This window comes from Maniola hyperantus, chromosome 8 (genome assembly GCF_902806685.2).
Source record: "Maniola hyperantus chromosome 8, iAphHyp1.2, whole genome shotgun sequence".
Lineage (NCBI taxonomy): Eukaryota > Metazoa > Arthropoda > Insecta > Lepidoptera > Nymphalidae > Maniola > Maniola hyperantus.
Window position 1 is genome coordinate 5,380,031 of NC_048543.1, and position 14,431 is coordinate 5,394,461.

Sequence of the window (14,431 nt, forward strand, 5' to 3'; positions counted from 1 at the left end):
GTGTACCTAAGCGTCGCAAGCTTAGGTCAGATTAAGCCTCATACCGTCCATTATGACACGAACAATGCCGGTCGCTTAATTATTTTGATATTTGCTCATACAGACAGGTATCTTAGTAATTTAACATGGGTGTTATAAATCCATAGGGATTTGTAATAATACTGGCCATGAGTCTAAGACAAAGTTGTACAAAAATATCTAAACTAAATTGTCAAGTTTAAAATAGAATTTCCTACGAAAAGGGATATTATACCTATGTGGCGCTGGTTTGGTCTTGGCCAATATCTGGGCTTGGTCAAGAAAACTTATCCTGTCGCAGGCGGCCACAAAAAGTTGCTTTGCAATTCCGGATTCTGGAAAACCTTCATGTTCCTTTCTACTCCGTCTCTTGGTTTTCCTCGGTCTCAAAGACTTCCGATTAGTTGTTTAGCACCTTTTTCAAGGCACCAAAAATCATGCGTCAATATATAATTTTAACTCAGATATTTATGTATTTAATGTATTTACTCAGTAGTGCTTTGAATCTTAACCATTAAGATTTATTGTATTTATTATTTAGCATTTATAAGTTGAAGTGTATTATCCCATAGTGAGTATTCCACGCGAGGTATAATGCTTAAAAAATATATGAGTCTTCGTCTGTTTATCGCGAACTACATACCTACGTGGAAGATAGACGACGATTTTAATCATGTATTTAATAAGATTATTGATTTTGTGAATAAAGTAAATAAAAAGATGAAAATGTTTTCGTTAATAATAAGTTCTCTTTTTTAATTCACATCATTCATATATGAATGATGTGGATTTTTAGAACCTACCTATATATCTATAGATATATAGGTTTTCTAATTCACCAAAACCTCTAAGACAAATTTATTCTAAAATAAAATTGTAAATGACTATGAGTAAAATATTCAACCGATTTTCAATGAAATTTGTAAAAGAGAGAATTTCTTGCATATAACATTAAAATAATATTACGTATGATATAATAAATATTAATCTTATGTTGAATACTAATGTTGAACCGCTTGAACTTTTAACTCTTCCTTCGCACTGGGTTAGAGCCATTACGCACTGTCGACTAGTCGCCCGGCCGTCGGTGCGTCGCTGAGGCTATTTCTATCCCACTTCTCCCCCAAATATCAATTTTCATGGATATACCTACTTGAGATATACCTAACTTGAAGGAAGTCAGTTTAAAATAACGGACTTTCATACAAAGTTTCATCCCCTATTTTTGGATTTTTGGAAATTCTATCCCCAAGGAGGTTACTCTTAGGGGTAAAATTTCCAAAAAATTCTTTGTTAGTGAGTTTGTCATAAAAATATTCTATCAAAACCAAATTTCTAACCCCAGTGGTCAGCCATTCAGCCAGGACAATCTTTTTATACCGTATGGATTGAAATAAATTTCGTATAAATATATAAAACGGAAAGTTGACTGACTGACTGATCTATCAACCCTCAGCTCAAATTACTGGACGGATCGGGCTGAAATTTGGCATGCAGATAGATATTACGACGTAGACATTAGCTAAGAAAGGATTTTTGAAAATTCAACCCCTAAGGGGGTAAAATATTGGTTTGAAATTTGTGTAGTCCACGCGGACGAAGTTGCGGGCATAAACTAGTTATTTTATGAACTTAACCAAAGATGAGAAAGGTTAATAATAACATCTAAATATAAGTATAAAAATAGATCTGTCAACGAATAGCTCAAACTACTGGAACGATCGGGCTGAAGTTTGCCATGCAGATAGTTATAGACATCCGCTAACAAAGGATATTTGAATCTTGAACTCCCAAGGGTGTAAAATAGGGGTTTGCAATTTGTGTAGTCCACGCGGATAAAGTCGCCGGCATAAGCTAGTAATAAGATGTATAACGGAACATTTTTATTGATGAGCTAGCTCCTTTTCGGATAAAATAGAGTACGATCGGACGTGGCAGCACGTCCGGGTCGGTAACAGACTTAAATTATAGGCTACCGTCACAAAAATACATAAATGAATCATATTTTATTCATGACATGTTACCTATCAGAGCAAAAATTTCCATTCAATTTTTGTCGCTACGGACCGTAAATAACTTTCACATCTATCAGACTGATAAAACGAACCTCTATTTGCTAATCACGGTACAGTATAATATTATAAGAGAATAAAACTACAATTTTATAACAACAAGAGAAATCCCACCCGATATCAGATACCGGTCAATAGATACGAACTAGCCTAGCCACAGCTAGTTTCTAACCAGTTTTAAACTAGCTCCCTCGAACAGAACTCAGAAGTCCCTATAATCGACACTTATTTATTTTTAGACAATTTTATTTGGCTTCACTTTCATAATATATTTGTGACCATTATAGGATACTTCTGTTGATGCCTCATTGGTCAAACGATTGTGCCTCATGAAGTCCCGGATCGGATCAACGTTTGGGGGTTTCTCTCAAGAAATATTCAGTAACATTTGCTTATGTTTTTGCGCAAAGAATCAACCTGGCTATGCAGCGCGGAAATGCAGACAGTATCCTTGGCACCATTCCACGCGTTTAAGTTTTCACTATTAATATTAGAAATTCCGATGCTTGAAAGATATGTTTTGATATTCAAATATTTATATCCAATATTAAATTACATAATTGTTACTTACATCAGAATTCAGAAAGCTAACAGGTATAATTAATTTAAATAACTGACTGCGGTCCGTCTTTTATCAGCGTCTGTTTGACTCTTTTGACGTTAGGCTCAAGCCAAATTGCGGCAGAGCGCGCGAACGATGCAGCGCGTGTTTTCTAAAGGCTTCGAATCGAATACCCGAATTGATAAAACTAACAAAAATAAAAATACCTATCTACTTATCCAAAATATGACGTCGAGTACGTTTGAGTGAAACTTAGTCAAAATTAAAATTTTATTTCCCTTCTCTTTTCAAAAGATTTGTGAAAGTATAACTAACTAGAATCTAGATGCGTGTATTTCAGTCTTTATTTCGTCTTATCCAATATTTTAGGTAAATGATGTCGCTCTCTATTGTTATATTTTTCAATAATAAAAATGTATTTTGGATAGAAGCTTTAGACTTTGCGGAAGTCCATGATACACATGAACAACAAAGGGCAAAATAGACAAATCTGTATAGGACAACGTGCGGATCCGATACGCACCAGTGGCACCACCCTCCGCCCTTTTCCTAAACATACAGGAAAAACCAGTAATAAAGCACGCAATTCGCTGCAGCACCGCAATACAACACCACACAAATCTTCTAAGACACACTCTATCTACAGTGTTTCACTCCAACACCAGAGCTGGACCAAAAAAAAGTTTTTAGAATTGAAAACTGAAAACCATAGATATATAGTACGCGGCAGGTCGAGATGGCAATCGGGGTATGAGGCGAAGGGGACACTCTCACGTAACTCACGCTATTCCGCTTCGGTATACTTGCGTAATACTTATATTTATTTTAAAATTTTACTTAAAATCATCCCTATTGGAAACTCGCGCGTCAAACAAAGATCGTAATTTTTCTGTAGAGATTTTACACGAGATTTATTTGTTCCAAACGACGATGACTTTATCAATTTAACATACTGGAAACTTACTGCCATCTGCAGCACGCACATGTGCTAACTATCTCTTCAAGAGCGATTGCTTCTTATCAACTGCATTTTTCCGTATGATTTTTAGCAGTTTAGGCTTTCATCGGATTTGGTCTCAGCTAGTTTTATTTAGCGAACAAAGTCAAACAGGGATAAAGTCAAGCTATATCAAGATCCTTATCAAAGTTCAAATAAGTAACTTTATTAAAGTTGGTATCATCATCATCATCATAATCACCCCATCGCCGGCTCACTACAAAGCACTACTCTCCTCCCAGAGTGAGAAGGGTTTTGGTTGTAGCCTACCACGCTGCCCCAGTGCGGATTGGTAGACTTCATATGCCTTTGAGAACATTATGGAGAACTCTCAGGCATGCAGGTTTACTCATAATGTTTTCCTAAACCGTTAAATCAAGTGATATTTAATTATTTAAAACGCACATAATTCCGAAAAGTTAGAGGTGTGTGCCCGGAATCGAACCCTAGGCTATCATCACAGCTTAGGAAGTTGGTATCTATACTTACTTACTAATTAATCTCTTACCAGCAAAACTGACGCTGAACAACACTGGTCAACAAACAGAGCCTAGCTTGAATTTGTCATTTAGTAAGCCTGTGAACTTGAAAGAACGGAAAAACATCACGATTTGACATCTCCATACTAATACTCATAATTAATGTTAACTTGAAACTTACACTCAACTCCGAATTACTTAGGTATGATGATACTCTAATCCTCGCTTAAATAATAAAAAAACAATAAACTGCAACTTATTTCCTCTTTCTTATATATTTTAATGTTAGAGAGAAATTCTCAAAACAATGTGCAACGCGGTGATCTCGGACAGGGTGATGCATATTCAACCAAAAGGAGGGGACGCCCGCGCAAAGCATTGATAGAGTGGCCGTCACAATGGAAGCACCGAGCGCGTATTTGCTATTCCTCGTATTCGCAACCCTATGCGCAGGTTCCGCATATTCAAACAACGACCAGGATACGTCAAGTGCGCGGAAAATTGAACTTTACGATGGTGTATACGTGAATATTCCCGAACATAACAATGAATCGAGAAAACTGTTGTCGTTTGAAATTGATACGAGTGCAAGCGGAGAGAACGGAGAGACAGGTAAGTTCAAAATATTAAAACCAAAATCCATTGTTTGAGTACCTAAGTACTTGTTTGACTACTTGCACCCGTTAAATTTTCTAAATCAGCCCTTTTCTCATTGGTCATGAAACCTAGAATGAACTTCAAAGATAACAGCATTACGACATTTACCTAACTGGTAAGTACCTCGCAAAGTAAGGCAGGATTTATCAATCGTCAATATAACTTTTATGTACTTAATGTAAAACGTGTGAGGTTTTGTTAGTATTTGTTTAGAAAATCTGTCAAAAAGTCGAAGTTATTCCTTAGTTAAAGTTTATTAGGATAACTAAAAATTAACCCTAAAACATAGGTATTTACGGTTTTCTGCAAATGGACCTTAATTTAGCGTTGGGCCTTTAGGGTTTTCGCAATTATATAGGCCACGCCCCTGCCCCTCAAAAAGTAGGTTTACAAGCAGCAAAGAAAGTAATTTAAAAGTTCAGTCATCTGTATTATATTTTCACTTAGGCGCAACGCACACCGGCAGAGCGTAGGCACAGTGTCTAATGACAATAAGTTGAAACTGACGAAGCAGCGATGACGCGCGGAAAGTCCAGGCGCGCACATTACAAGCGTCAAGCGTTGGCGAGTATCCTCTGTGTTTTGTTTTCAGTATACTAATTACAACTAATATAATAAACTAGCTTATGCTCGCGACTTCGTCCGCGTGGACTACAAAATTTAAAATCCCTATTTAACCCCCTTAGGAGTTGAATTTTCAAAAATCCTTTCTTAGCGGATGCCTACGTCATAATAGCTATCTGCATGCCAAATTTCAGCCCGATCCGTCCAGTAGTTTGAGCTGTGCGTTGATAGATCAGTCAGTCAGTCAGTCAGTCAGTCAGTCATTCAGTCACCTTCTCCTTTTATATATATAGACTAGCTAGGATGGCCGCGACTTCGTCTGCGTGAATTTAGGTTTTTTAAAAATCCCGTGGGAACTCTTTGATTTTCCGGGATAAAAAGTAGCCTATGTCCTTCCCCGGGATGTAAGCTACCTCTGTACCAAATTTCATCATTATCGGTTAAACCGTTGGGCCGTGAAAAGCTAGCAGACCGACAGACAGACAGACAGACACACTTTCGCATTTATAATATTAGTATGGATATGGATAATATTACGTCACAGTATCAAAAAGACTCGACTCTAGGTACGCCGCTCCGTCTGTTTGCGCAGGTCCTTAGAAGCGCTTATTGAGAATTGAGAGTGGAGTTTACTTATGCTCTTGATAATTCCGAATGCCCGTTGCAGAAAGGATCGCCAAGATAATCCATACTAAAGCGAATAAGAGAGTCTATCTGTATGTGTGTCTGCCAGTTAGCTATAAAAGCAAAGAGTACCTATCCAACCAGTAGGGCGATTGTCTAAAACCTGCATCAATCATTATTACAATCTCAATTGTTCTGATTGGGTGAATTTGTGCCATTCTTGTTGCAACAATGCATTGTAGCCAATAGTGAGCGAGCTTTAACCAATCAGAGATGATTGCGATCGTGACATTGTAGCTGTCAAACAACCGCGGTAGGGCCACTGCTCTATCCAACCAGTAAGGAATAACCAGCTCATACTTAGTTATAAGATGTGATGTGTGGCACAGTTTGGAAACTAAAGGTCTTTTCTTTCTTTTCTTTTCATTCTATCCAAGGGGTTTTAAAAAAACTAAATCCACGCCGTCAAGTCGTAAGCATTATCAAATTTAATACAGAGACAGCTTGTATCCCGAAGAGTATGTGAGCTACTTTTTATCCCGGAAAATCAAAGAGTTCCCACGGAACTTTAAAAAACAAATACTTTACGCAGCCGAAGTCACGAGCATCATCTAGTACCGTACTATATTATAAACTCTCACGAAGTAAAAAAGAACAAGGCTGAAAAAGCCTTTCATTTAAGATTTTAGAATGTTACCTACCTAATGTTATAAAAAAGCTCGTTTTAAAAAAAGGTACAGAAAAGTAATAGTTATGCCATTCCATTAGCACACTTGACAGAGTCACGGGTTCGAACTTCGAAGCTTAGCTTAAGTTTTTGTCGTTAATTCCTTCATTATTCCCAAAGTGCTTATAGAAAAGAGGGATATGGCCTAATTTCCCATGTTTCTATGATAATTACTATCATCATCATCATCATCATGATCAACCCATAGCCGGCTAACTCCAGAGCACGGGTTTCGCATTAGAGCGCGAAAACTTAGCAATAATATTATACTTCCTAAACACAATCCAAAGCCAATACTTAACCATTTGCCTTATACCTACTTGTAGTTTTAGTGATTTAGTATTTTTCAAACCAGCAAAAATATATTTTTGTATTCGCGTTTTCTTGTGGTACCTACCTTATCAGTATAATCATCAGTACTTCACCATTCTTCGTTTTTGCTAGAGTTCTAATAACATCCTATGTAGGTACCTACTCGCAATACGAATAACTGTAAGAAGCACGTCATTAACCGTACACGATTACGCGCGCTTTCAGTGTGACATCGCATTACGCAATTATCGTTGTGTTAGACTCGTTTCTATCCCATGTGTCCAAGTCATCATTCAAACACTAGAAAATAGTAGGTACCTATTTATATAAGTCCCGCGAATTGCTAATGCGCGTGGCCGCCATTTTAGTGACGTCAGCACTAGACTAGAGTTTCGAGCTGATGGTATATTTTTATTTCAAAATGACGTCATTTCGATGTTAATGAGACATGGTTCCAGCGCAATAGCAATTTGTGGGACTTAAAATAAAGAGTTAGTATTTCATAAGACACATTCTATGTAATTTTTTTTACGTATTTCTCTTTTACGTAATCAACGTAATAAATTGAATAGAGAAAGTAGTTAAATTGTTTATACCTCCCTACTCTAGATTCAAACAATAAAAGCAGGCATTGAAATGGATATAAATACCGCTAACTGGCAAAACTTAGCCGTAGAAAGCGAGCATGCACGTAAAATAGGGTTACCAGTTACCACTTACCATCACGACGTGTTACGATCATGATCGGATTATAGGATATTTAGCTTTAAAGGTTCTTTACAGCTGGACTGCAAAATTATTGCAGTTTGGATGTAGTTTCATTGTAGTTGACAAAATTGCATAGAAATTGAGCAGAGGCGCGGCGTGCGGCTGGGCAGTACTGGTTTAACCTAGATTCAGCAGAGTTCTCAAGAATTATTGATTGCACCTCCGAATTATTACCAAATGATGCTCGTAAAAATTTGGAAGCTGACTTAGTCATTATTTTGATAATTTTATACCATTTGAAAATGGATAACAAAATATATATATAGTATATACATATATTTTTATCTGCACCAGAAGGAAACTTTAATTTCTACATGTTTTACATATTAATATAAATATGTTAACATACCTGATAACTTTTGTTGATATTTATATTATGGAATCGTTAGGAGTTAAAAATCTTCTTAGCCATCGCACCTTGATTGATAGATAAGTAAGTAGGTAAAAGTGGCAACCCTACATAAATTTCCGGTCAAACAATTAAATACGATAGGTAGGTAATCATGTATAACTTTGTGAATTTTCGTGTATAATTTTCCCAGTAAAGTATTCAAAGTTTAGGAAAGTCGATGATTACAGAGTATTACTATTACTAAATAAAGCTATCTTGTATTTTTTGTATTTTTTATTTATTTTATTAAAGAAGAATATTTACAGTTTACAATAAGTTTGGTGCATTCATAAACTTTATATAAGTTTTTCCGTACACCAGTGCCGTCGACAGTTGATAGGTACCTACACGTAACACATTAATTTATTGGTATACTTAATACTTAACAATCTCAATTAATAAAGTGAAATTGATCTTAAAAATTTAAATTAAGTATTTATATTTTACTTTTTAGAGATTTGATGAATGATGTAAGCATATTTGCGTTATTTGAAACAAAAAAATTAAATTGTTATATAACTATTAAGACTGAACGTCGCGGATAGCATCGTAAATTTGTTACGCCGAAATTCATATTTTACTATCACGCGTGGTTATACAATCTATAAAAATGATTGCATTAATTAAATATGTAGGTACTTATTTTTTGCGCGCACGCGATACTAAACCAAATCTGGCTGAATTGAGAATCACCTCCTTTTTGAAAGCACCGAACATGGACCTATCAATACTCGCCACCGAATTTGTTCTTGAAATAAATCAGAATAGGTAGATATACTTACTTATCTTTTTTTATTGAATTTTATAATAAGTGAAACTTCTAAATAAGTAAGAATGAAGCCATCCTTATCTAACTATTGTATTAATCATCATCATCATCATCATCAACCCATCGCCGGCTCACTACAGAGCACGGGTCTCCTCTCAGAGTGAGAAGGGGTTTGGCCATAGTCTACCACGCTGGCCATGTGCGGATTGGTAGACATCAATGGTACTAATCATGCTCGCCTGGAATGGTGCCAAGAATACCTACTGGCTGCATAATGCATTGCCCCCGTGCTGCATGGACAGCCAGGCTGATCTTTGCATGCTGATCAAGCAAGAGCCTGCCCTTTTTTTAGATAGAGATAGCGAGTAAACGAGTAGGCGGGTCACCTGATGTTAAGTGATTACCGCCGCCCATGAACATTTGAAGCACCACAAGAACCGCCAATGCGTTGCAGGCCTTTTGGGAATTTGGTCCGCCCATTGAATTACCCCATGTTGTAATCTAGTGGGAACACCACCGATGGGAGTTGGTTCCACAGTTTGCATGTGCGATGAAAGAAGGATCTGGCACAACGGAAGTGCACCAGACACCCAGGTGATGATGAGGGTGAAATTGCTTAAGGTGCCCTTCCAGCCAGCCAGTTAAATGTCTCGTAATTTTTTTGGGCTACAGGGTCTCCATGGTAATTAATGGAACAAAAAATACCTGCGCCGCATACCGGTTTTAGCCATTAATTCTGCTATGGCTCCCGATCTTGATACCTACTGCCTCCCTGTGTCATAACACGGGGCCTATGTGTCAACGCACGTTGCGTTTGATATTAGGATCTGTCCCTGTTCCCAGAGAATCTTAACATTTTCATAGATTCTAATAAGTTTTAAAATTCTCTTTTCAGGTCGAGGTAAACAAAAGAAGCTGATGAAGAAAATTTTGCCCATGTTCATCTTGCCTTTCGTCTTCCAGTCTACGCTCGTGCCTCTATTCCTCGGAGTACTGAAGTTCATGCTCTTCAAATCTTTGATGATCGGAAAGTTGGCATTAGTTCTGATAATAATCAACGCGTTTAAAAATAGCAACTCCTTTAAAGGCAGACACGATGCTGATATAGCAAATGTGCATTACGGATTTCATGGAGACGGAATGGAGGAATATGCATCGTATTTTAATTCGTAAATAGGTATTTCAATTACTTGTTTTAGTCAATCTTAAAAAATTTAAATAACCAAAGATTTGCTTAATATATTTAATAAATAAAAGCGAAGGGCACATGTTGTGACAGTGAAAATTATGTTTGTGTAGAGTAACGTTTGTAATTCTGTAAGGTAAGGCGTAGGTAGCTAGGCTATTCCCTATCCCCTGACTGTATTACTACTTTATAACATTTTATACGTTATATTATAAAATGAGAGCCTCGATAGCTCAACGGTTAGAGGAGCGGACTGAAAACTCCACCCGTTGCACTATAACTGTCGTACCTACTCCTAGCACAAGCTTAACGCTTAATTGGAGGGGAAAGGGTAATACTAGTCAGGATGATAAACTTGGCTAATACATATTCTGTAAAAAAATGGAGTCCATAAAGTTAAAGTTCCGTTTACTAACTTTTGTGAATTTATTAACTAGGTACGAAAATAATGTCGCGTAATTTTATTATGATTAAAACATCACTTACGTCGATATAGGTAGGTATACCTACCATATTTTATACTATTTATATGATACCAACTCTTTTTCTAACACGTCAAATTTTTTGAGCTTGTATAGAAGCTAAAACCTTGTAAAACATCAAATCTGCAACATTTGTAATGAATGATAAAATCTAACAAACTAACGGAAGTAAATGCATAGGTAATAAGAACATCAAAACGGAAATAATACGCAACTGTATTACTTTCTAATTACATGTTATCGTAACTACCAATAAATAAGTACGTAAAAAATTTGGTGTAAAACAAAGGCATATAAATCAAGTCGAAGTAAGGAACTAGCCAAATTGAAAGCATTAATAATAAGTAGGCAGGTACATTAAAAATTACCGTGTGAGAACTGAGAATAACGGAAGAGGATATTATGTGGGAATTATAGTCACTTGAGTGAGTACAGTTTTCTATTTGTTACTTGAAGTGGAAAAATCTTTTTATGTTCAACATTCTTTATTAGTTTTTACAAAGAGATGCCGCCCGCTACTTCGTTGGCGTAACTAAAGATTGTAATCACAAAATGCAACTGTACGGTCGACAGTATACAATTATTCTAGTAGGTAAATCTCGAATAAATCGATCTCTATTTATGGTAGGTAGGTAGGTAGGTATACGCAAACGTGATGGAATTTTCGGAATGTGCAGTGAGGTAAAAGTCGAAACATACCTGAAAGGGCCTACGTAGTACCATAATAATATATTACTATACACAATGTACCCATTGAATTTTTTATAAATTGTATATCGATGTACCTACTATGTAGTTTCATATTTCTTTTTTAATTCAATATTAGCGTTTTGAATCTGAAGAACACTAACTTATACCTATCAAAGCTTTACCAAATATTATTGTAATAACTTCAGCCTTTCAGGTTCATAATTTCGAACTTAAACATTTCTCCTATTTAGTGATTAGCACCTACTTAGCTACACGTAAATTATTGCTAGTTTGTAATAGATAGGTACTTTCCAAAAAAAAATATTTTCGGAATTTTTTATTTTGCTGATACCTACCTATGATTTTTCCAACCTCATCTTTTATTGTGTGCACAGGCACAGGCACAGAATATAGGTCATTCTGGTTTAGTGCTCAGTGGTTTCAGTTGCTTTACAAAATATTAAAAAATTGTTGATCGACATAAATTTTCAATCGTTAATAATAATTATTATTGTCAATAATTATTGATAGATAGCTTGAAGGCAAATAGCTAAAAATACCATAAAGTGGTTTGAAGATTTTTGTGAGCATCATTATTATTTATACTGCTTTGTAAAATCGGTTATAGTTCCAAATCTGTAAACTCAAAAATTTTATTATATTTTTTTTTTTTACAAAAAAATAAAAACCTTCTTCAAAATCTGACCACAATCACTAAGAATTAAAAAATAATAATTTATTACCGAATATTATATTATGTATAAAAGAGTTAATATGTTAATTGTAAATAATATTTTTTTTGGCATTAAGTGGGATTTCACCTATGTCATTTACTAAAATTTATGTCTATAAATAATTGATTAAGTTCTAAGTATAAGTATTTATAATTGTTTCGATTAAGATCATGTTATTTTGAATGTATGTGTATGTTATAATAGTTAACATGCAGCGAATAAATGTCACCTATATGGGTGTTCTTATTTATTACTAGCAATAATATACTATTTAATAAATTATTATCTACTTACTCTTTCTGTGATGTTTCTCTAGTTAACCATCTACCTAGTTATTATTCATTGTATGACAGAACTAGCGACCCGCCCCGGCTTCGCATGGGTGCAATGTAGATACTAATGTGGTGTCAGATATCTACTCGTGTGGTGTCAGTGAGGAGATTATTATAAGCGCCGCGGCACCGGCACCGCCCGCCGCGCCGCCCCGTCTCGTTTTGTTGCGCGTTATTTTTAATCTTACGATATTTCATATTATTTTAATTTTTTGATATCTCGTAAGATATTATTCTAAATTAAATGATGGAAAGGACAATTTTGGTCTAAATTGAATATTACAGATGATAAACCATTTTATTTTGATAACAATTAACAGTATGTCAGTAACAACACCCTCGAAAGTAAGGCTTTGTTTCAGATCACATTTGAAAATCATAAAATCGAGTATTGTGAGCCAACCTTCAAAGATACATGTATGCTATTGCAGACTTTTTTGTAGAACTTTTTAAGAGAAACAATTTCACCATACATGGTTTTCGTGTAACTATGACCATTTAGGCAGTGCACGCCTCGGAAACTCTCAAATGAGAGGTATTTTTCCGACCTAATTCACATTATTTCAATTTCCCTAGGGATCTCTAATTTTTTGAGAATAAACTATACCTATAAACCTATTGGTGAAAACCGCATTAAAATCCATTGCGTAGTTTAAAAGATCTACGCGTTCATACATACATACAGACGCGGGAAGCGACTTTATTTTATACTATGTAGAGAAGTAAGATGTGACGACCTCATTATCAACGCATATTGCGTTCTTATCTTTTAGATTCGCGTTTTCATTTTCGTTTCCGTTGTTCTCAAATTATTATCACGTCGTTTAAGAAAAGCTGTTCTCCTGTTGTGAGGACGTATCTATACATCTGTGTAGGTATAGCAATACAATTCAGTAGGTAATAATATTATACTTAAATGCGAAAGTATGTCTGTCTGTCTGCTAGCTTTTCACAGTCCCATCCGTTCAACCGTACAATCTGTTCGATTTTGATGGTCCAAGGGAATGGTATAGGTTACTTTGGTCCCAAACAATCTAAAGATTCAAGATCAACAGCGCCCCCCTATCAATGTCATTCAAGTGCCAAAATAGCCTTGTCGCACTGTACTTACCTAATGATTGAATAGATTGAATGTTAGTTTTGTTCTTAATCCATCCATACTTAATATTATAAATGCGAAAGTGTGTCTGTCTGTCTGTCTGTCTGCTAGCTTTTCACGACTCAACCGTTCAACCGATTTTAACGAAATTTGGTATAGAGATAGCTTGCATCCCGGGGAAGGACATAGGCTATCCCGGAAAATTAAAGAATTCCCACGGGATTTTCAAAAACCTAAATCCACGCGGACGAAGTCGTGGGCATCATGTAGTAAATAATAAAAGAGAGGACGTCGAGAGATGTTTCATAGGTAGATAAGTAATAAAACAAAACAGTGGTAATATTTTAACAATCTTACAATCCTGTTTTTCCCTAGAGGTAAACTCTTTGCAAATATCAATTTCTAGTCTTATCTCCAGGGCCGTGATACCTAATGATTGCGGCGTAGTTTCTACTTGAGGCTATCTGTAAAGAAAGAAATAATAACACTCATCAATAAGCAAGCCACTTTGAATCGACCTATTTACTTTACCACAGTGTCTAGCAATTTATTCAAATAAGAGCGTTCCAAGGATAGGTAATTGATCAAAAAGACGTACAATTGAGACAAAATGCCACTTTCTATGAAACTTTCTTTCACTTTGAAAGACGACCCGTAAAATCAGCAAAATGTACGGTAGGCCTCAGAATTCGAGTAGCAATTCCGCAAAACGATTGCATCGAAAACCAGTCGCACTTATGACCTTTTTCTATGAACACGCCCACAAACACTGAGGGTGAGATCTATAGAGCGCACTCTGACTTAGCTTAGACTTAAGACAGAGTTAAAACGAGACAGAGCTATATGTCTCACATAAATCTGTCTCGTTATAACTCAATCTTAAGTCTGAGCAAAGTCAAAGTGCGCTCTATAGATCTCAGCCTCAGATGTGCGCACAACTTTGCCGGTGCTGAACGAGTTTTGGCCTT

The 14,431-nt window shown here is 36.0% G+C and overlaps 1 protein-coding gene across 1 annotated transcript; it reads left to right on the top strand.

The window, feature by feature from the left end:
• Positions 1 to 4,480: 4,480 nt before the first annotated feature.
• Positions 4,481 to 12,062, top strand: Osi22 (Osiris 22). The gene is made up of 2 exons (XM_034971118.2): positions 4,481 to 4,740; positions 9,836 to 12,062. The coding sequence occupies exons 1-2, from the start codon at positions 4,527 to 4,529 to the stop codon at positions 10,111 to 10,113; spliced, it is 492 nt and encodes a 163-aa protein (XP_034827009.1). The 5' UTR covers positions 4,481 to 4,526; the 3' UTR covers positions 10,114 to 12,062.
• The last annotated feature ends 2,369 nt before the right edge of the window (positions 12,063 to 14,431 follow it).